This window comes from Martes martes (genome assembly GCF_963455335.1).
Source record: "Martes martes genome assembly, chromosome: 16".
Classification (NCBI taxonomy): Eukaryota; Metazoa; Chordata; class Mammalia; order Carnivora; family Mustelidae; genus Martes; species Martes martes.
The window spans coordinates 25,169,568-25,192,365 of NC_137904.1; the positions used below are offsets into that span (position 1 = coordinate 25,169,568).

At 47.7% G+C, this 22,798-nt stretch overlaps 1 protein-coding gene across 2 annotated transcripts in view; it reads left to right on the plus strand.

The window, feature by feature from the left end:
- The window catches only part of ADAP2 (ArfGAP with dual PH domains 2), a gene marked incomplete at both ends in the record, with an annotated part of 31,738 nt that extends 9,488 nt beyond the window's left edge, over positions 1 to 22,250 (plus strand). Inside the window, 6 exons of one of the 2 annotated variants that reach the window (XM_080826819.1) lie at positions 8,348 to 8,494; positions 12,943 to 13,026; positions 16,018 to 16,080; positions 17,610 to 17,687; positions 18,383 to 18,611; positions 19,550 to 22,250. In XM_080826819.1, coding sequence (XP_080682945.1) covers positions 8,348 to 8,494; positions 12,943 to 13,026; positions 16,018 to 16,080; positions 17,610 to 17,687; positions 18,383 to 18,611; positions 19,550 to 19,584 — 636 coding nt within the window. Of the gene's footprint in view, positions 1 to 8,347; positions 8,495 to 12,942; positions 13,027 to 16,017; positions 16,081 to 17,609; positions 17,688 to 18,382; positions 18,612 to 19,498 lie in introns of both variants that reach the window. The other variant, XM_080826818.1, reaches the window with a different exon arrangement.
- Between the last annotated feature and the right edge of the window lie 548 nt (positions 22,251 to 22,798).

Here is a 22,798-nt window from a genome sequence, read left to right on the forward strand (position 1 = left end):
AACATTGGTGTAGCAGTTTTCATGCGGATGTTTCCACTCTTCTTAGGGATATTCCTAGGAGCGGAATTGCTGGGTCGGATGGCAACTCTGTATGTACTCTTTAGAGGAACTGCCACACTGTTTTCCAAAGTGGCTGCACCGTCTTATGTTTCTACCAGCAATGTGTGAAGGTTCCTATTGCTCCACATCCTCACCAACACTTTGTCTTTTTGATTATAACCATTTTGGTGGATAAGAGGTAGTATCTGGTTGTGATTCTGATTTACCTTTCCTTGATGGCTAATGATGTGGAGCATCTTTTCATATGTTTATTGGCCATTTATCTATCTTCTTTGGAGAAATGTCTGTTTAGATCCTTTTCCTGTATTTTAATTAGTTTAGTTGGCTTTTTATTATTGAGTTTTTATAGTTCTTTGTGTATTCTAGACACAAGGCCATATTGGATACATGATTTACATAAATATGTCGGCTTTTTGGATTTTACTCTGAGATGAGAAGCCACAGGAAAGTTTTGAGAAGAGAAATGATATAATTTGATTTAAGCTTTTTGAAATTTGGGGAATACAAGTCTTGTGATGGATGCACATTTTGTGGGGACTATTTCTTCTGTCCTTTTTCTCCTGCTTGCATCAAGGACCATTACCATGACTATTTTTATTTGTTTTTTAAAGATTTTTAAGTAATCTCTACATGTAACATGGGGCTCAAACCCATAAATCCAAGGTCAAGACTTACATGCTGTACTGACTGAGCTGGCCAAGTGCCCAACTTCAACTTTTTAAAGGAGCACTCTGGCTGCTGCTGTGGTCAGGATGGGGCAGAGAGGGGGCAAGAGTGGAAAGCAATTAGGAAGGGAAAGCAATTAGGAAGCTATTGCAGTAATTGAGGAATCAGGGCGCCTGGCTGGCTCGGTCAGTAGAGCATGTGACTCTTGATCTCAGAGTTGTGAGTTTGAGCCACACCTTGGACATAGAGTTTATTTAAAACAAATAAAAACAGTTAATTAAAAAAAATAATCAAGGGAGAAATGATGGTGGATTAGACCAGTTTGGTGGTGAAGGAGGTAGTTCGAGGTGGTCAGATTTTGGAAGTAGAACCAAAAGAACTTATGGCTGGATTGGTCATAGGGTGTGAAAATAAGAAGGATCTAGGGTAGTTCCCTGATTTCTACCCTGTGCAACTAGAAGGAGAGATTTGCCATTTACTGAGATGACAAAGACTTAGCTCACTGAGGGGATGATCAAGAGCCCTTTTTGGCTTGAGATGCTTATTAGTCACCCAGGTGGATGGAGAAGGAGGTTGGATACGTGAGCCTGGAGGTCTGGGGAGAGTTTGAAGGTGGAGTTGTCAGCATTGGGAGTGGTTTAGCAATAGAACTGCCTGGGATCACCTGGGCAGGAGTGTGGGTAGATGAGAAAAGATTTTTTTAAAGATTTTATTTATTTATTTGAGAGAGAGAGTGAGAGCATGAGAGGGAAGAAGGTCAGAGGGAGAACCAGACTCCCCATGGAGTTGGGAGCCTGATGCTGGACTCAATCCCTGGACTCCAGGATCATGACCTGAGCTGAAGGCAGTCGCTTAACCAGCTGAGCCACCCAGGTGCCCAAGATGTTTTTTTTGTATCCAAAACGTGCTTACTAAGATAATTTCCCACTCATCTTTTTTTTTTTTTTAAGACGTATTTATTTATCTAGATATCTAGATAGAGAGAGAGCACACAGAGGGAAAGGGAGAAGCAGACTCCCTGCTGAGCAAGGAGCCCCATGCAGGGCTCGATCCCAGGACCCTGGGATCATGACCTGAGCCGAAGGCAGACGCTTTTCCAACTGAGCCACCCAGGCATCCCTGTTTCCCACTCATCTTGATTCAGGGTGCTTTTAGTGCCACTCCTGTCTGAAGGAGCATCCTTCTGCAAGCCTTGCTTTTCATCTTGTGGGCTGGCAGAGGACAGTGGAGCAGTCCGCACACAAAACTATTGTTTGTGCCTGGCTAAGGAACATGGTGGTTTTGTAGCATCCTGGCCACTTCACGTCCATGAAGTAGGTGTTGGGGCTCTGCACCAGGTGCTGTTCCTTGTGCTTTTTCTCTTCTCTTCTGGGGATGAGTGCAGGAAGTCCTCCTTCACAAGGAGCGTGTTCTTGTGGGGAGGTTGTCACGTGCAGAAAGGAGCAAAAGCAGAAATCCTAGGACTGAGTATTTTCGTTACTTGTTCCTGAATGACAAACCACCATACAACTTAGTGGCTGAAAACATCAGTTTATTATTTTTCTCAATCTCGGGGTTCAGGAGTTTGGGCAGGCCTTGGCTGCTGCAGTGTACCCCATGTAGCATCAGCCAGGTCACGCACCCTGACGCCCTGAGCTGGTGGTTGGGCTGAGCAAGAAGGCCCAGGAAGCCTTCACTCCTAAGTCTGGAGCCTTGGCTCCTTTAGGAAGCCTCTGTCTCTCCATGTGCTTGCTCCTTATTCATGAGTCTGGCTTGAGCTTCTTTGCAGCATGGCAACTGGCCTCCCCTGAGCAAAGGGCAATGCTGTAGGCCTCTTCAGCACTAGGTCAGGAACTATGTTCTGGGGTTCCTGGGTGGCTCAGTGGGTTAAGCCTCTGCCTTCAGCTCAGGTCATGATCTCAGGGTCCTGGGATTGAGCCCTGCATCGGGCTCTCTGCTCAGAAGGGAGCCTGCTTCCTCCTCTCTCTCTCTCTCTGCCTGCCTCTCTGCCTACTTGTGATCTCTCTCTCTGTCAAATAAATAGATAGAATCTTAAAAAAAAAAAAAAAAAAAAGAGGAACTACCTTCTGTTGATCAAAGCAACTCCAACAGCCAGCACTGATTCAAGGGGAGCAGATACAGACTTCCCCTCTTTATGGGTATCATGGCATGTACATTTGGGGAGGCAAGGAGATTATTTTCAGATTATTTCCCACACTGAATCCTGAGACATTCCAGTATTTAGAGGGCAGAAAAATGAGACGTTTCCAGGAAAGAATGTGAAGGAGCGGCCAACAAAGTCAGAAAAGGACAAGCTCTGAGCACATTAGCCATCACCTGCCTCCATTTCCTTCAGGTGGACTGACTGACTGACTGATTGCGTTTCACATTCCCCCTGTTGCTTTCCTAGATAGACCACAGCAAGGCTAGCAGGTGACTGCAGTGTGACTGCAGCCTGGGACCACGTGAAAAATGATGGGGAGAGAAGAGTACTACCCCTCCAAGTGAGAATTAGGGGTTTCTTCTCAGCCTTCAATTTAAAGCACTGAAAAATGTTGCAGGTCCAAAAGACAGGCAGAGAAAGGGCTTCGGCAGAGTTAGGAGCAGACGCAGTACCCCAGCGGCTACTAGGAGCTGGCCTCCAGGAGAGTCTCATCCTTGGTTCACCAGGGTCCATCTGTTTCTCAGTCCTAAGCCAGTTCAGTCTAAACCAGTCTAAAAATGGAACGAGTGGCTTTTGTTACTTTTAAATTTCTTTCCCAAGAGGGAACTTTTTTAGGTTGTAAAGGTAATGCATTTTTATGTAAAAATTTTGGGTAATACAAAAAAGTAAGGCTAAAGAAAGGAAGATTCACCTCAACATAATAAAATAATAATACCCAGAACAGGTTTTCTTAAAAACTCTACAAAGCAAAAAGAAAAAGACGGTCTTCTGGAAAAATAGGCAAAGAAAATAGACTGGCAGTTCACAGAAAAGGAAATCAAAATGCCTGATAGATAGAAGAAGAGATGCTTCATCTCTCTGGCAGTCAGGAAAATGCAAATTAAAGCCCTACGGGATATACCACCCACTCACCAGAATGGCTGGAATTAAAAAGGCTGACAATTCCTTGTAAAGGATGTGGAGAAACTGGAACTCCCATATGTTGCTTGGTGGGATTGTAAAGCAATACAACCACTTGGGAAAACCATTTGGCAGTTTGTAATAAAGGTAGATATATACTTAACAGTATAACCCAGCCATTGCACTCCTAGCCATTTACCAAAGAGGAACAAAAACATATGTCCACAAAAATATTTGATGCGAATATTCATAGATGCTTTATTCATTTAAAAAAAAAAAACCACCAGGGGTGCCTGGTTGGCTCAGTGAGTTAAAGCCTCTGCCTTCAGCTCAGGTCATGATCTCAGGGTCCTGGGATCGAGCCCCACGTTGGGCTCTCTGCTCAGCGGGGAGCCTGCTTCTCCCTCTCTCTCTGCCTGCCTCTCTGCCTACTTGTGATCTCTGTCTGTCAAATAAATAAATAAAAATCTTAAAAAAAAAAAAACCACCAGAATGTGAAAAGAACCCAAATGTCCATCCACAGCTGAATGAACAAATTGTAGTATATCTGTAGAAGGAATATTACTTAGTAATATTACTCAGTAATAAAAAGGGACAAGCTAGTAATAAATGCAACAATGTAGATGAATTTAAAATAAATTATTCTGAGCAAAAGAAGCTTTATTCAAGAGTATGTACTATATAATTCCATTTATGCGAAGTTCTAAAACAGGCTAAAACACTTCATATCTACAGAAAGGAGATAAGTGATTATCTAGGGTTGGCGGGGGGGACATGGAAAATGACCCCCAGGGAGTCGGAGGAAACTCTTGAGGTAGTAGTCTTTTTTTTTTTTTTTTAAGATTTTATTTATTTATTTGAGAGAGAGAGAGAGTAAGCAGAGGCAGGAGCAGAGAGAGGGAGAAGCAGACTCAGCACTAAGCACAAAGCCCAGTGTGGGGCTAGATCCCATGACTCCAAGTTCATGACCTGAGCTGAAACTAAGAGTCGGAAGCTAAACTGACTGAGACACCCTCGTGCCCCAGTGATTGCGGTGATGCCTCCATGGGTGTATCCATTTGTCAAAAACCATGCTGTACTCTTAAAATGAGTGCCATTTATTATTTATAAATTATACCTCAACAAAGTTGATGAAATGAATGTTAAGAATGACGTTCAATTTCATACCCATCATATTGGCAAAAAACTTAAATCTGCCAGTCAGGTGTGGGTGAGGCCATAGGGAAAGGGGATCTCCTCTGTGACTCATTTCCATTATTCAGTATTCAGTATTGAAGTAAATAATGGTTCAGCTGCTATGGAGAGCCATTCAGTGGAATAATTTGGCAGTTTCCTGTACACTGAAGATGTATACCTGTGTGATCTAGCAATTCCACTCCTAAATATATACTGTGACTTGGAGAAACACTCCCATATGTGTACCATGGACACAGCCTGACTGTAGCATCACTTCTGATTGCAAAAATCAAAATAATCTCAGTGTCTTGAACAGGAAAATAGAGATAACCTTTGGTGTGGTCATTCACAAGAGCCAGCCAGGTTGGTGTATCTCAACATGAACAGAACTCACAAATGTAATGTTGAGTGACAACAGCAAGATCTAGAATGATACATATAGGATGATACCATTTATGTAAATGGAAACCACAGAAATCAATACTGTATATTGTTCCTAGATACATATATGTGCATAGAAGTATAAAAAGTGAGCTAGAAGAATAATCAGACACAAAACAGTGATTGCCTGGTTGGGGGGAGTACAGGAGAATGGGATAGAATGAATATTAGTGAAAGGGATTTTGCCTTTATTAGTAAAATCATATTTCTTTTAGAAAAAGTTAGGAAGAATAGTGGCAAAATTAGACATTCTTTTGTGTTTCTAGTATTTCTCATGGTAAATATTTAAAAAGGAAAGTCTTCCAGTAGCCCTTTAAGAAGAGTATTAGTATAAACATGTCTATATTTTTTAAAAGTATTTTATTTATTTATTTGACAGAGAGAGACACAGCGAGAGAGGGAACACAAGCAGGGAAAGTGGTAGAGGGAGCAGCAGGCTTCCCGGTGAGCAGGGAGCCTGATGCAGGGCTTGATACCAGGACTCAGGGATCATGACCTGAGCCAAAGGCAGACACTTAACAACTGAGCCACCCAGGCGCCTCTAACATGTCTATATTTTTATGCATGTTCAAACTGACATACATTTTATATATATGTATATATACTTCTGCAAGTATGTATGTGTAATTTTTTGTATTAGTAGGTTCCTACTATACATCCTGTTCTGGGACTTGGTATTTCTACCCATGGATTTCATGGATATTTTTTCATATAAGTAATATTGACCTAGGGGCGCCTGGGTGGCTCGGTCATTGGGTATCTGCCTGTGGCTCAGGTCATGATCCCTGGGTCCTGGGATCAAGCCCTGCATCAGGCCCCCTGCTCGGTGAGAAACCTGCTTCTCCCTCTCCCACTGCCCCTACTTGTGTTCCCTCTCTCGCTGTCTCTCTCTCAGTCAAATAAATAAATCAAATCTTTTAAAAAAATAACTAGAAATTAAAAATAGAGCTTCCCCATTACCCTGCAATTGCATTACTGGGTATTTACCCCAGAGATACAGATGTAGTGAAAAGAAGGGCCATCTGTACCCCAATGTTTATAGCAGCAATGGCCACGGTCGCCAAACTGTGGAAAGAACCAAGATGCCCTTCAATGGATGAATGGATAAGGAAGATGTGGTCCATATACACTATGGAGTATTATGCCTCCATCAGAAAGGATGAATACCCAACTTATGTAGCAACATGGACAGGACTGGAAGAGATTATGCTGAGTGAAATAAGTCAAGCAGAGAGAGCCAATTATCATATGGTTTCGCTTATTTGTGGAGCATAACAAATAACATGGAGGACATGGGGAGATGGAGAGGAGAAGTGAGTTGAGGGAAATTGGAGGGGGAGATGAACCATGAGAGACTATGGACACTGAAAAACAACCTGAGGGTTTTGAAGGGGCAAGGAGTGGGAGGTTGGGGGAACCAGGTGGTGGGTATTGGGGAGGGCATGTATTGCATGGAGCACTGGGTGTGGTGCAAAAACAATGAATTCTGTTACACTGAAAAGAAATTAAAAAAAAAAACAACCCTGGGGCGCCTGGGTGGCTCAGTGGGTTAAGCCGCTGCCTTCGGCTCAGGTCATGATCTCAGGGTCCTGGGATCGAGTCCCGCATCGGGCTCTCTGCTCAAGCAGGGAGCCTGCTTCCCTCTCCCTCTCTCTGCCTGCCCCTCTGTCTACTGTGATCTCTCTCTGTCAAATAAATAAATAAAATCTTAAAAAAAAAAAAAAAAAAAAAAACAACCCTAATATTGATCTAAATTATCCTATAAAAAATTCTGTGATATTTCATATACCATTATTTATTTATTTAACCCATTGTCCCTGATGTGTGTGTATATATATACACACACATATAGTAGTTATATATTATTATATAGTTTTATATATTTTCAATATATTAATAATATATTTTATTATATATAATATATATTTTATATATTAATAATATATTATTATATATTATAATAGTTTCTCTTCCTGCTTCTCTTCCTTCTCCTCCTTTTTCTTCTTCTTCTTCTTCTACTACTACTACTACTACTGTTCTAAAAAACACGGCAACAAGCATCTTTTGACATACATGTTTGCACAGTAATGCATTTCCTGGCGATAGATTTGCAGATGTGAAACTGTGAGTTAAGGCGAAATACTCAACATTTTAATAAATATGACCAAATTTCCCTCTAGAGAAGACTACCAAATAGAACTTTGTTCAGTGATGAAAATGTTCTATGTCTGCCTTGTCTGATACCCTAGCCCCAGGTGGCCTAGCACTTGAAGTGGGACTAAGCATAGGAAAATGAAGTTTTTTTATTTTTCTCTAATTTTTTTTTTTTTAACTAAGCTCTGGGCCCACTGTGGGGCTTGAACTCATGATCCTGAAATTGGGAGTCACATGCACTATTGACTGAGCCAGCCAGGTGTGCCCTAAGCAACTGAACTCTCATTTTTATTAAATTTTAATTTCAATAGCTACATGTGATTAATGGCTGCCCCAAGTCTAGAGTATTTGTACCATTTTTCTCTCTTATCAATTACAAAGGAAAACAATCTTTTCCCTTCCTTGCTTAGTATGGGTTAGTGCTTAACCCGTGTTCCAGACCCCTGCCAACAGAGTAGAGCATGGGAGGGAGCTCCCCAAGGCCCCCATACCTGCTTTTATCTGTTTATCTATTTTATTTTATTTGTTTGCTTCCATAGATGATTTGCTTCTGAAAAGTTTCTGTGGCTAAAAAGTTTGAAAAGTCCTAAGTTCAGGCCTTTCCAAGCCCCCTCCCAGCTCGGAGAAGCCAATCTGGTCAAGTGGGAATGGCAGGATGGCCAAAACACAGGAGAGCAGTAGAACATTGGCGCATCTGAGTATTAGAGCAGGAACATTCAAGAGCCATGCAATGCTACAAACTGGTTATCCATGTGTACTTAGATCTGGGTGAAGGTGATGAGAAGTCACCCGCATCCTCTCTTTCAGGGTAAAGGCCCCAAAGCTGTCATCAGCATCAAGGACTTGAATGCCACCTTTGAGACAGAGAAGATAGGGAACCCCCATGGACTGCAGATCACCTACAGGAAAGAGGGCCACGTCAGGAACCTCTTCGTGTACCACGAGAGTGGGAAGGTGAGATGACTGGTGTTGGCACCCCGGCCCCACCCGCACCCCAGGACTCTGCAGGCCTGCCTTGCCAGCTCCCTGGTTCTGTGGCCACTTGAGGAGCACTGCTGCTGTTGGCCTCATCTCTTGTCCCTTTCCCGGCCGAGACAGCTGTAGGAGCAACGCAGAGTGAAATCAAGGAGAAAAACCTGGCAGGCAACATGGGTGTGTGTGGCCTGTGCACAGGCCACGAGGGGAGTCCCATTAGCAGGAGGGGCTAGCCCCAGAGTGACAAATCCAGGTAGGGTGGAGATTCTGCACATGTGAGCAGGGGTGGATGGAAGATGCGGCAACCTTGAACTCTAGGGCCTTGCTTCTCCGCATGTGGTCCTGCACCCACAGCATTAGCATCCCCTGGGAGCTTATTAGAAATGCAGTCTCAGGCCCAGGTGAACCTACTGAATTAGAGATGCATTTTCACAGGAGCTCCCAGTGAGCCTTCAGCACATTGAAATTTAAGATATCAGCTCTGCCAGAGAAGAGCAGGCCAATAATACAGGTCCAACAGAGTAAGCTAGGTCAGGAGGAGCAGTCTCCCGACTGAGCAAGGAACACAGATGCCAAGTGGAGGTGGGGAGGGGTAGAGGTGAGGGTAGACATTTTTGAGTGCCTATTAATTCTGTGCGAGGCACTGTTCTTGACAATCACATCATTTCTTTTTTCTTTCCTTTTTTTTTTTTTTTAGATTTTATTTATTCATTCATTCATTTGAGATAGAGAGCACAAGAGTTGGGGAGGAGCAGAGGAAGAGGAAGAGGGACAAGCAGACTCCACACTGAGTGTGGAGTCCAGTGCAGAGCTCGAACCCATGACCCTGAGGTCATGACCTGAGCTAAAATCAAGGCAGACACTTCAGTGACTGAGCCACCCAGGCACCCTGCTGTTCATCATTTCTTAATCCTCAGAACAGTCCTGGAGATGTCTTAACCCTATGTTATTGAGCCCCGGGCCTGTTAAGTAACTTGCTCAGGGTCTCCCAGACTATGGTTCCTGAGTCCTATAACCCTTTTACTCCTCCCTCCTGCCCATGTGCCTCTAGCCGAGGGAGACTCCTTGGCAGCAGGAGCCAGGAACCCGAGAGGAGGACGAGATCTTCCCAAGGGGCCCCAGCACTGGGATGCTGGCAGAGTCTGGGCAGAGTTCCTGGTGGTGGAGTCTGAAGGATGAGGGTTTGGAATCAGAAACTGGAGCCCTGGTTCTGCCACTCTGAGCTGTGTTACTGGGCCAAGTCCCTTCCCTTCCTCCATCTGCTTGTTTGTGAATTAGAATACCCCCTGCCCAGAGGGGTTTTGAGGGTGAATGACCATAAACCATGAATGTGAAAGGATTTCATTACAGTGAGGTACATTTCAAACTAACCTCTGCTAATTAGGGGCTAATTGGTGGCTCAGTCGGCTCAGGTCGTGATCCCAGGTCGTGATCCCAGGGTCTTGGGATGGAGCCCCATGTCAGGCTCCCTGCTGAGCCAGGGGCTGACTTCACCCTCTCCCTCCTCTGCTGCCTCATGCTCTCTTGCTGTACTGTGTGATGGGGTGTGCGTCATGCTGGGGACACACAGGAGATGTGTAAGTGGCAGGGAGCAGCCACAAGAAAGAGTTTCTATTTAAAAATTATGTGAATATGTTGAAAAAGAGGATGCTTAAACCAGCTTAAAGGGGGGCGTGAATGGGAAATATACAGGAGTTTGTTTGTTTAAGAGAAACAAATATGACTGGGCCTCCTGAAAGATTAGAGTCAGGAACTGTGAAGGGGGGGGTGTGTGGGAGAGAATGAGAGAGCACTCTCTAACATTGTTCTGTAGCACCAGAGGTGCAAGTAAATGTTGTACTTATTTATTTCTCTAAATTCAAGGACCCTCATTCCTCAAAGTGGCAAGAAATCTATGATCAGTCATTCTTGACTTCCAGAATCTAGGGACTGGGAGACATGGAGGAGATCCCTGGTTCTTGGTCCATGGTGGGCTCCTTGCTGTTGCCCCATGTCCACATTGGACATTGATCACCCCTCTGTTCCTGTCACTATATGAGGGCTTTCGCTGAGGTGCCCAACATCTCTCTGATACTTAGGGTGGCTCCTCCCATTTGCCCAGCTGTGGAGCACCTGACAACCTGGGTCTGGCCCTTCTCTTTCCCTCAATGCTCCAGCTTCTCTGTTAGATAGGCACAAGTGGGGGCTACTCATGCCTGCAGGAGCCACGTCCCTCTTTTGAAAGTGAAGTGGACAAGGGGTCAGGTAATGATCCAGGGTCCTTAAATCAAGCTTTCTGCTCAGCAGGGAGTCTGCTTCTCCCTCTCCCTCCGCCTCTTGCTCCCTTGCTTATGCTTTCTCTCTCTCTGTCAAATAAATAAATCAGTCTTTTTCTAAAAAAAAAAAAGTGAAGTAGACAGCTATAAGGCTTTAAAGCAGGAAAACCTGTATAGAGGATTGAAACAAACAGAACTTCAGGAAACAAATCAATCTGTATGCAGGTTGGATTTGGCCCCAGCTTCACCTGTGAGTGACCAAAGTGAAGGTCTGGGTGAGTCTTTTCTGGGATGGCCCCATTCCTTCAGTGCCTGGGACCTGGAAAGGTTATTAACACCTGGGACAAGAGAGCTCGCCACTCTGGAATACTAGGGCCAGAGCAGCTCTGCTGGTGAGAGGGTCATTCTGTTGCATTCCTGGAAAACCATATTCAAATGAATTTCTCAATCACCATATTACATCAGAGGGCAGCAGTTGGGCCATTTGAGCCACTCTTTCTCAGCTTCCCAATTCCAAATTCTCGGGAGAGAGGACCTAAGAAGCCTGGTCTAGCCTCTGCATTGGTCCAGCCCTGACCTACTTGCTGTGGCCAAGAAGGGGCGGGTCCTAGCAGCAAATGTGGCTGCAGTTGTGGGTGAACGGTGAGTGTGTGAGCGAGGCTGGGGCGGTTCTCATAGAAGCTAGGCTCGGGCTGAGCAAAAATCCACAACTAAATTGAACTTCAGAATAAGTAGAATGTTCTAGGCCAAAGCTATGTGTGGGGTGAGGGAAGAGAGGTGGGTGAAGCAGAGTGTACAAGGCGGAGTGAAATATATTGGGAGGATTGCAAATGTTTTGGGTTTGTTTTTGTTTTTAAGATTTTATTTATTTTGAGACAGAGAACCAGCAGAGGGAGGGGAAGAGGGAGAAGCAGACTCCACACTGAGCAGGGAGCCTGTTGCAGGGACTCAATCCCAGGGCCCTGGACCATGACCTGAGCTGAAGGGAGATGTGCAAATGCTCTTGTATCTACGGAGCTCAGGGGGTGAAGTAGTCATACTAGGGAACTTAGACTTTTCACCTGGGGGTAGCAGAGAGGACTCTAAGCCAGACTTAGTTAGATTTTCAATTAAGAAATCAGGGGCTTCTGGGTGGCTCAGTGGGTTAAAGCCTCTGCCTTCGGCTCAGGTCATGGTCTCAGGGTCCTGGGATGGAGCCCCAAATTGGGCTCTCTGCTCAGCAGGGAGCCTGCTTCCTCCTCTCTCTCTGCCTGCCTCTCTGCCTACTTGTGATCTCTGTCAAATAAATAAATAAAATCTTAAAAAAAAAAATCACTCTGTGGGGGGGCACTTGGGTGGCTCAGTCGGTTAAGCGACTACCTTCGGCTCAGGTCATGATTGCGGGGTCCTAGGATCGAGTCCTGCATCGGGCTCCTTGCTCAGTGGGGAGTCTGCTTCTCCCTCTGCCTGCCGCTCCCCCTGCTTGTGCTCTTTCTCTCTCTGACAAATAAATAATAAGAAAATAAATTTAAAATAATAATAATAATAAGTTAAAAAAGAAAATCACTCTGGGGAAAAAAAAAAAGATCACTCTGGAAGCTGTTGGGAGGCCCCATTGCAGGGTAGTAGAGCCAAGGCTGAGCCTGCTAGACCAGTGGTTCACCAGGGATAACAGTGGCCCACACCGCCAATGACACACTCCCCCAGAATGACACAAGCAAGTCCAAGCCAGCTTTGGCCCAAGTTGCACTCCAGGTGACTAGCATCCTCATTGGTGGGGAATCTGCAGGTGCACCACACTTGAGAGGTGGTCTTTGACATCTGAGGATCCTTGCTCCTCCGGCTGTGTCCCACTGACGAGCATGTCAGTGGGACACAGAGAGCTTGTCAGGAATGCAGGATCTCAGCACCACCACCACCCCAAGCACGGCCCAAGGTCATTACAGAACTCTAGTGCAGTTCACCTTTGTCTTTCCTCCATGGCTCTGGACATCTCTCTATCAGTGGCTTCCCTCCTCCAGTGAGCCCCCCAGGCTCTGGCATTGTCCTCCCAGATGCTTGTGATCAGCACACAGTCCCTGAGCAAAACCAGGGGCTGGGGTAGATGTGCTGACCCAGCTAGCCTCCTGCCTCCAAACTCGATTCCCCCAGTACTCCATCTCACAGGCTGTTTGTTCTCATTTTTCTCCACAGGAGATAGTGGACTGGTTCAATGCCCTGCGTGCAGCCCGTCTGCAGTACCTAAAAACAGCCTTTCCTGAGCTCCCTGAGTCTGAGGTGAGCTAAATGTGGACCCCAACTTCTTCTATTTTTTTTTTTTAAGATTTATTTACTTATTTGAGAGAGAGAGAGAAAGCGTGAGCAGAGGGAGGGGAAGAGGAAGAGAGAAGCAGACTCCCCGCTGAGTGCAGAACCTGATGCAGGGCTCAATCTCATCACCCTGAGATCATGACTTGAGCAGAAGCCGAGATGCGGATGCTGAACTGACTGAGCAACTCAGGAGCCCCATGGACCCCGACTTCCGAGTCTCCTCCCTGCCACCTCCTCTCCTTGTCTGCTGACCTCAGAGATACTCAGAGGCCAGACTAGCTTTGTGGATAAGACCTTGAGATTTGGGGTTGGATACCTCCGAGGGAAACCAAAGGCTTTCTTCAGCAGATTATGGCCTCACACATGGCAAGGCAGCCTCAGAAATGTAGGTAAGGCTGTCCCCTTTGGGATGCATATCCACCATCCCCATTGTCAAGGGGCTCAGGATTTAGGCATCTCTTTTTGACCCCTTCTCCCACTGAAATGTACAAATGATCCCTAATGAACTGCTTACAGCATGCTTTTGAGCCCATTTTATCTTTTATCTAGTAATCCCCGTAACAGCCAGTTAGGTGAGGTGATTATTCCCATTTTACTGATGAGAAACTGAGTCCCAGGAAGGTCAAGTGAATGCCAGAGGGCGCACCTCCCACTCTAATGTCCTCCCTTTGCCCTTTTGTATTCTGGTCTCGGGAAGGCAATGGGATCTTCTCCATTACAGCTCTAACAGGAACAGTCCTCCTTCTGTGGCCAAGGTAATGGTGAGCCCAGGAACTTCATTATGGTTGTCCTTGGACACGTGGGGCCCCCATCTACGTCTCTCAGGTGTGGGGGGTACAGGCTGCTGCCTCAAGCCCAGAGGCTTGGGCTCTCGTGGGTGCTCTGTTGCTAACTCACTGACCGCTGCAGGTCACATCACATCTCGGAGCATCTGTTTCCACATCTGTGTGATAGTGGTGGGTCTGGGTCATTATCAGGGTCCCTGCCAGCTCGGAGGTGCTATGGTTTGGGGTCTGCTTCAGGCCCTGCTCCAGGAGGATTTTTGTAAATGATGGTGGGGCAGAGACACCCTATTAATCCCAGGACTTTCTTATTCCAAACCGTTAGACCCTCCTTGAAAGCCTTAATGCTCCTTAATTCCAAGGTTTGCAGGGAGCTGAGTTTTGGGAATGGGCGTCTGCTCCAGTCCTGGCAGTGCACAGAGATGGCCCCACTGATGGCGACCACAGTCAGACCTGCGGTGGACCCCCTGGGTCTGCAGAGTCAGCACCCAGCTTGAGCCAGTGCATGCTCCGCGGGTGGGGCGCTGTGCCTGTCGAGTGCTGACTGGAGAGGTTGGAGAATGGACTCCTAGCCTTAGTCATCTGGGCTTGCACTCCAACTTTGCTGACCTCTGCAGAGGACATTGGTCTTTGGCCAACTCCTCAGTGTCCTCTTGCCTCCCCTCATCCACCGTGGGTCTCCTCCCCACCCCCGTCTCTTTGCTGCCGTTCCTCCCCTCTGTGGTTAGGGATGGCCTGAGGTTCTGGACAGTCACCTGGACCTGGCTCAAGGTTGGGGATCCGGAGGCTACACATCCGGGAAGTTCCAGTGTGGGGGGTGGTCCCAGACTAAGAAAGGGGTGGCCTCCAAAGTCAGAGAAGCTGACATATTACCTGGGGCACTTCACCTTACCGCTCTGAGCCTTGGTTCAGTCATCGGTCACCATGGGGACAACACCACTTTCCAGGGCTGCTTGAGACTTGAGGGAGCCACAGCTGCTGGGATATAGCGAGCAGCACCCCATCCACATGATCTCCCCTCTTCCGGTTGCTTCCCTAGGCCGAGAGTGCACAGCCCTGACTCAGGGTCAGACTCTTGCGCAGTTTAGGACTCTTCCTTCCAAAAAAAGGAGAGGGCCTACAGCATGTATTGTGGGGACAGAGGAGTGGTAGAGTTTATATTTTCATTTTCGGCTCACAATTTTCTTCCTTTCAACTTCCCAGACTTCACTTCCCCTCTGCCCCTACCCTGGGCTCTGGAACTCCTGAGAACCAAGCACCTCTGCTCTCAGAGGCCTGAGCTGTCCCTGGGAGCTCTAGACTTTCCAGTTTGACCCCTCGAGCACAGGAGGCCAGCGTTCATTCCTGGAAACGTCTCTGAGCATAGGGTGGCAAGCTGGAAGGGTCCTGGGGATCACATAAGCCCGTCTCCTTATTACTCAGAGGGAAATGGGCCCAGAGAGGGACAAGGTCTTACCAAGGGACACAGCTGGGGGGTGTCAGAGCTGCAGCTGGGATCCAGGTCTCCCGATACCTAGTCCAGAGCTTTCTCCACATGCCCCCTCTGCTAGGTTCTCCTGTGGGCCTGTGTCAGAACTGCCAGCAATGGCCAGGCCTTGGCCAGGGGCCTGATCCAAGGGCTCGGCATGTCTACATGGCAGTGTCATGGTGGAGTGGGAGGAGTGCCAGTAGTGTACTGTGGTACTGTCTCGTGCCTGTCAGCCCGAGGTGTGAAGCCGAGCTGTATACCCTACCAGCAACACAGCTCAGGGAAGCTCGCCAGACACTTCTCTGGGGCCTGGTTTCTCTAGAAGTCCAGTGAGCATAATAATGTCCACCCCACAGAGTGACTGAGAATTGCACCCAGAGCCTGACACACGTAGACCCTCAGAATATGTCCTCTGACACCAGGAAGGTTTCCTTAGAGCCTTGCCTCTGTCTGCCTCCTCGGGTTGCAGAAGGGATCCTTAAGCCATGATTCGGCTCTGCTGGTGAGCTCTGCAAACATCTGAGATGCTGTCGTCTGTTGAAATGTTAACATTGCATCCAACACATTCCAAATATAACCCTGTGAGCCATGAGCACACATCCTTCCCCATTCCAAACTTCCCCTTTGCTGGGCAGCCGAGTTCAGTGGGGAACCTTGAACCCTTGACATGTGAGTGGGGGTCTCAGTGTTATGTCTCTCTTCCCCCAGCTCGTGCCCCTCATCACAAGGAAGTACCTCAAACAAGGCTTCATGGAAAAGACGGGTCCAAAGGTACCTTCCACCACTCTCTGTGGGACTTACACAGCCCTGGTTCCAGTGGGCAGTAGGGCAGAATTTGGGAAGTGGGGAAGTGAGGAACCAAGGGGGTGGGAAGAAGGAGGGAGGGGAGTTCCTGGGGCAGAAGACCAAATGGGGACTGGTGAGCTGGTGTGTGGTCTGGGAGTCCAGGATTGCTGCAGGTGCTTCTCCTGATCCTTGGGCAGCCTCCTTCTTTAACAACATCGCCAGCAGCTTCTTTCCTCCTTATTTTTCTTTTTTTAAGATTTTACTTATTTGAGAGAAAGAGAGCAAGCAGAGGGGAGGAGGGGGGTAGAGGAAGTAGGGGAAGCAGGCTCCCTGCTGAGCAGGGAGCCCATGCAGCTCCATCCCAGGACCCCGGGACGATGACCTGATCCAAAGGCAGGTGCTTAACTGACTGAGCCACCCAGGTGTCCCCAGCTTCCTTCCTCTTTCTTCCTCTTAACTCCATCTGACTGACCCCACTCCTGGGAAACCGTAGTTGAAAAGGAACTTTTGGGGGCAGCAGCTTTTGCACTTTCCAGAACCCCTGTGTGCTTTGTGCTGGGGGCCTACCAGGACTGTCCAAGAGAGACACACTCGTGACTCGTCTGGGAACACACACCTATGCACACACATGGGCACACCCCTTCCCAGCACACACACCCTCCCTCCAGCTCAGCCTGTGCTCTCTGTTGCTAAACCTGCCCCAACTCCCACTGCTGCTCATTCCCACTGATCTGGGAAGGAAGGGAAGACTGGCTGCTCTTGGGCCTCCCTTGGAGGGTCCGGAGGGGTGGCGGCTCCTGCTGGGGGCGAGGGGGCGCCCAGCCTGGATCCCAAGAGGGGCGCAACTCCAAGTCAGAAGTCTGACTGGAGAGGGTCTTGGTGGTAGTGAGGGGAGGAAGGGGGGAAGGGAAAGCAGAGGGAGCCTCCTAAAAAAAAACTCCAAAAACAGCAGCAAGGCAATGCTGCCTTTTTTTTTTTTTAAGGTGTTGTATCTTGACAGGATGGGTGTTAAGATTGCAGGGAAAGGTGTTAGGCAATCAGTGAGAAAGAAAGCCTCTGGGCAGCTTAAAAATGAGTCAAAGCACTGTGCATTTTGTTTTCTGCCTTCACCAGTTGATGGCACAGCCACTCCCCAAGGGTTCTCGCCAGGGGCTTCCTTTCCCCTGACCTCGGTTAGAATTCCTCTCAAGGCCAGCGCTGTCAGCACTGCTGAGCAGTAACTGCTTCTAATTTCTCCCACTTCCTTTTTCTGAAACTGCTTGTCCTTAGCCTGAGAAAGAGAAGAGCCCCTCTTCCTACCCACAGTAGCGCCCAGAGGCACAGGGTGCAGCCGGCAGGAAGTGAAGAGGTGGGCAGAGCCTCTGGGAGGCTCGCTGGGGTGGCTGAAGGGTGAGGGGACTGGCCAGCTCCCTCTGCCCAGCCCAGGCTGGCTCTCTGACCTCTACGCTCCCCCACCCCCCGCCCGGCTGCAGCCCCCTTTGGCTGACCCTGCAATGAGCTTCCCTCTTTTGCAGCAGAGAGAACCTTTCAAGAAAAGGTGGTTTGTCTTGGATCCCCAGGAGCGGAGGCTGCTCTATTACAAGAACCCACTGGTAAGAACGGCTGCCCCCCTCCAGTCTAGAGGACCCCTGACAGAGGTGGGGTATGTGCTAGCATGGGACCATGGGCAAGCGACAGTGTGAGAGAGACCTGGTGAGGGACACACCTGCAATTTCGCCCGTCTCTAAGTCATCTCCTGTGCATAGAATTATTCTTGTCCACATTCAGGACATCCTCTGTGTATCCAAAATGCTGCCAATGTAGTTAAACAGGGTATTCCTCGTCCTCCTGTCTCCAGGGCTCACTTCTCCCCGGGAAGCTCGTGGTTAGGACTGTGGGCTTTAGAACTTTCAGTCCCGCCGCTTAGTGGTATGCCTTGGGCAGAGCACTTAACTCTCTCTGCCTCAGTTTCCTCCTCTGGAAAACAGACTTAATAACAGTGCCTTCCTCAGAGGTTGCGGTGAGGATTATGTAAGTTACTTAAGGTCAAGCACTTGAAGTCTTGGTGTATAGTCAGCTGTCCCTAATGTTAAGTAAGTATCCTTTTAACAGATCACGTGTGTGATTTCTTTTATAGTTTTGTAGCTTTTCAAATTCTGGGTCCCCACAAGCAGAGATCCCCAGTAGAGACCTTCACTACACACATGAAACACCTCTTTCTCAAATGGGGCTTGGGGGGATGTCCGGGCTGCCGGAGCCTGTCTGCCCCAGGTGTGGCCTCTGATGACCAGGTGTCCTCTGTCTTCAGGATGCCTTTGAACAGGGCCAGGTTTTTCTTGGGAGCAACGAGCAGGGGTACGGAGTACATGAAGACCTGCCCAAGGGCATCCGAGGGAACCGCTGGAAAGCCGGCCTCACCATCATCACCCCCGAGCGGAGGTTCATCTTCACCTGCCCCAGCGAGAAGGAGCAGAGGGAATGGCTGGAGAGTTTTCAGGACGTCCTCTCCCGCCCCTTGACGCCCCTCAACCTTCTCAGTAAGATGTGCAGCCTGGGCTTTGTTCTTTCAGCCAAGGGCAGAGGGCAGAACGGAGCCTCACAGGGTTCGGCTGTGAGCCCTGAAACTGAGCTCACAGCTCCCGACTGTGCTTCTAACATTTTCTTCTCTTCCTGCCAAAGAAGAGTACAGATGGTGCACGTTGTTGCCAGGAAGCCCTCTCTGTCCATGCACAGCTCTTCTGTGGGGAGCTCCACCCCGTTAGCTACCCGCCGCCCACCAGTCCCTCTCCACAGTGAGAAACCCTGGTCTGTTATTATTAGCTATGGTCACACCCACTGGGCAACTCCTGGGGTCTTGGGTTCCTCTCCCCTCACAGAGGAAAGGCTATTTTTGGTGCCCTTCTTTTCTCTGCATCCTCCCTTCTGTCCGCTGCTCTCCTGCTCCTCCCCTTCACCCCAGATGTGTAACAAGTAGGCTTCTGTCTGCTGACAGCCATGCGAAAAATGAGAAGACGTTCTGAGCGGGAGCAGGAAACTCCTGGCCCGGGGCCTGGTTTGCGGGCACCAGGAACAAGTTCTGTGTTTGAAAAAGGACGGACCAAGGAGGAAACCCCACAGCGCCCCCTTAGGAGAAACCCTTGTGTCCTTTGAGTCAGACCAGTATAAACACACCTGCTTTTCCCTTTCCAAAATCTGAAAGCCAAAGAGCTTGAGAAACAGACTTGAAAATTGTTAGTAAAGCCCATCTGCTGGCGCTTCCTTGTCCCTGCCGGTGGGTCTGCGTGTCTGACTCTGTTTCCATGTCTCTCTCTCTCTCTCTGTGCTGGTGTGTGTCCCTTCTGTCTCTCGCCACGTCGGTTGGTTTTTTAATTCTGGTTCTCTGTCACTGTGCCCCTGTCCCCTTGCTGTCCCTTCTCTCCAGCAGGACTACACTGGCACGGTTATCATCTGAGCTCTCTTCTTGCTCCCCTGACAGCTGCATCATCGGAGAGTGGCCACAGCAGCAGGTGACCCACTGGCCACTGGTCACCCGGAGCTCGTGGTAGGAAGGACAAGTTCTAACCTCAGCCTTGGTTGCCCAGCAGGCATGCCCCGCCGTTTAGCAGCCATGGCTGGCCATGAACTGTGCCAAGACTGAAGCTTTGGCCTTTACCTGCTGGCCCCCTGGGTCTTCCCACAGCCCAGCTCAGGGGAGTCTTGGGGATCTGGCCCATGTCCTCAAGGCCCCAGACCTCTGAAATGAAAACACTGCATCGGAGAGCCACCCACCATGTCCTGCAAGTGGCATGTTTGCTCAAAGAGAAAAAAAAGTTGATTCTGGATGGAACCATGAAGAAGTAATCAGACAAATCCACAGGAGGGACGTTCTATAAAACAGCTAAGATATAAGATAAAGCAGTGAGGAAACTGTTCTACATTAAAGAAGACGAAGGAGGCAACAAAGTGCAATTCACGATTCTTGATTGGATCCTGGATTTTTATGCCTTTTTTTTTTTTTAAGATTTTTATTTTTCAGTAATCTCTATACCCAACGTGGGGCTCAAACTCATGACCCCGAGATCAAGAGACCCATGCTCCACCGACTGAGCCAGCCAGGTGCCCCCTGGATCCTGGATTTTTTTTAAAAAAGCAGCTATAAAGGACATGATTGAGATACTGGGGGAAGTTTGAAAATGGATGCATGTCAGCTAATCAGATAGTGAGACAGATGATTATGTCGTATTTGTGTAGGAGTTTGCACTTGTGCCTGTGGATACATGCTGATGTGTTCAGGGGTAAAAATGTAATAATTTTTAGTCTACAGCTGACTCTTAAATGGGTCAACAAAGAATAAGTTTGTGTGTCGTGTATATATAGAGAGTATATACATATATATTTAGTGTGTGTGTCTATATGGAAGACAGGAAGTATATACACATACACACACACACACACACCCAGGGAGAGAGAGAGAAAAAGTAAGCCGCTGTGCAAAATGTTAGCAACTGAGGGATCTAGATGAAGCAGAGATGGGTCTTTGTTGTCTTACTGGTGCACATTTTCTAGAGATTCAAAAGTGTTCAAATTAAACACTTGGAAGCTGGGGGAAATTATTAAAGAAACACCCATTTGCACTCTTCAAAAGCAGTGTGTTTTCTACATGAATCAAAACAGTTCCTGGGGAAGTCTCGTCTTGGTACAGATTTTAGAAGAAATGAAAACACAGAGAATACAAAACAAACAAACAAAGGCAAACACACAAAAAAACAAAACAATGTTCAGATTGATTATCGTCCTACTTGGAAGCAAAGAAGCAAGCCAAGGAGGCAGCCCCACTGAAACCCAGGGCAGAGAGCTCTCCAGGCTGCCGGCCAGCTCTGGCCTTGCCGCGAACTTGAAATGGTCAGAAACCTCACTTTCCCACCTATGTGCCTTGGTTTTTCTCTTTCGGAGGAGGAAAGTGCACTGGCTATTGAAATTCCATGGAAGCAACAGGTACTTTTGAGGCTCTCCCAGGTGCCAGGCTCTGTGCCAGGCCCTGGGAACAGGGTGGGAACCAGCTGGTCCCTGCTTACCACAGGTGACAGGCTGCTGCAAGGCCAGTCTTCTGTGGGGCAGGACAGTGCCACAAGTGTTCAGGAAAGGGAGCACAGAGAGTTGTGGGAGCCTGGGTTTCACCTGAGGGGAGGGGGGTCTCCATCCTCTCCAGAAAGTGATGTGGAAGTGGAAACCTTAAAGATATTTAGAGGTAAGTCAACAGGAAGAGGAAAACACTCGTCTCAGGGAAGAAAATGTTCAAAGGCCCTTAAGTGGGAAAGAGGAACTGAAAGAAATCTGGAATGGCTGAAGTGTTAGAGAAATAGATCACCGCCGAGGTCCCTGCTCTATGACTCTTTATCCTTCAGAAAGATATTTGGTGTGCTCTCTTCATTTTGGTGGAGACCGAGAGGGTTGGGAGGGCATTTAATAGAGTCTCTGCTTTTTATGGGGTTTTCCAATGGAACCCTCAGAGGACAGGCAACATTATTGGAGTGTCTTTCCGGAGGCTTCCTGACAGCCCTGATGGAGATGGGCGTGCTTCCTCTTCTGGCCCCTAAAGCACCTTGAAAATGTTTGTTTCAACACCTGCTGAGTTGTATATTAATGGTTAATGTACTCATCTGCCTTTTTCACTACCTGTGAGCTCCATCTAGAGAGGAAGAAAGAAGTAAACAGACAGTCACAAAGCTCCTTGCTTGGCATTAAGAAGGAGAGTCCATGATCAGATTTGAGACTTAGGAAAACAATGCAACAACGTAGAGTGTGGGAAGGAAGCAGAGAGATCAGCGGGCAGTGTGGGGCGGGGGGCATTGCATGAATCACAAGCGTCATAGGAAAGTGTAATTGTGGGCCTGCGTCTGAGGTGGCACACCAGCTCTCCTTCCCACCTCTTCTCTCTTTAACATCCTTCTGTTCAGAAAAGAAAGCCATACCTCTTATCCACCTTAAACCTTACACTGCTCCAAGGCAATAAAAATCATTGGGATGCCAGTTAGAGAGCCAATTTGAAATAGGAGTGACAATATTCCTTTATGAATTTAATTTTTTTACATTGTTCTATACTAAAATCGACTTATTTTGTACTGTTCTATAAATTTTAATACATATACGGATTCCTGTAACTACCACCACAATCAGAGTAAAGAATGGTTACATCACTTTAAATGCTCCTGGGTGCTACCTCTCGCCCCCTTGCCCTGCCACCTGCCAACCACAGCTCTGTTCTTCATCGGCCCAGATTTATATTTTTGAGGGTGTCCTATGAATGGAATAATTCGAAATGTAATTTTTGAAATTGGCTTCTTTCACTCAGTACAATGGCTTTGCAATTCATCTAAGTCATCGCGCATATCAACAGTTATCATTGCCGAGCCATAGCGCATCGTATGGGTATACCATGGTTTATCCCGTGGAAGAGAACTCCACAATAAAAAGGAATGAATTATTGGTACACTCAACAGTATCCAGGAGTGGAGCTGCTGGGTCACATGGTAGGCGTATGTTTAACTTTATAACAACCTGTCAAACTGTCTTCCAGAGTGGGCCTGGACCCTTTCACATTCCCACTGGCAATGTGTGAGAGTTCCAGTTACCCTGCATCTTCACCAGCACTGGGTATTCTCAGTATTCTTAATTTAATGGTTCCAGTTGTAGTGGTGTCCCCGTGGTTTTCATTTGCATTTCCCTATAGTGGCTGGTGACGCTG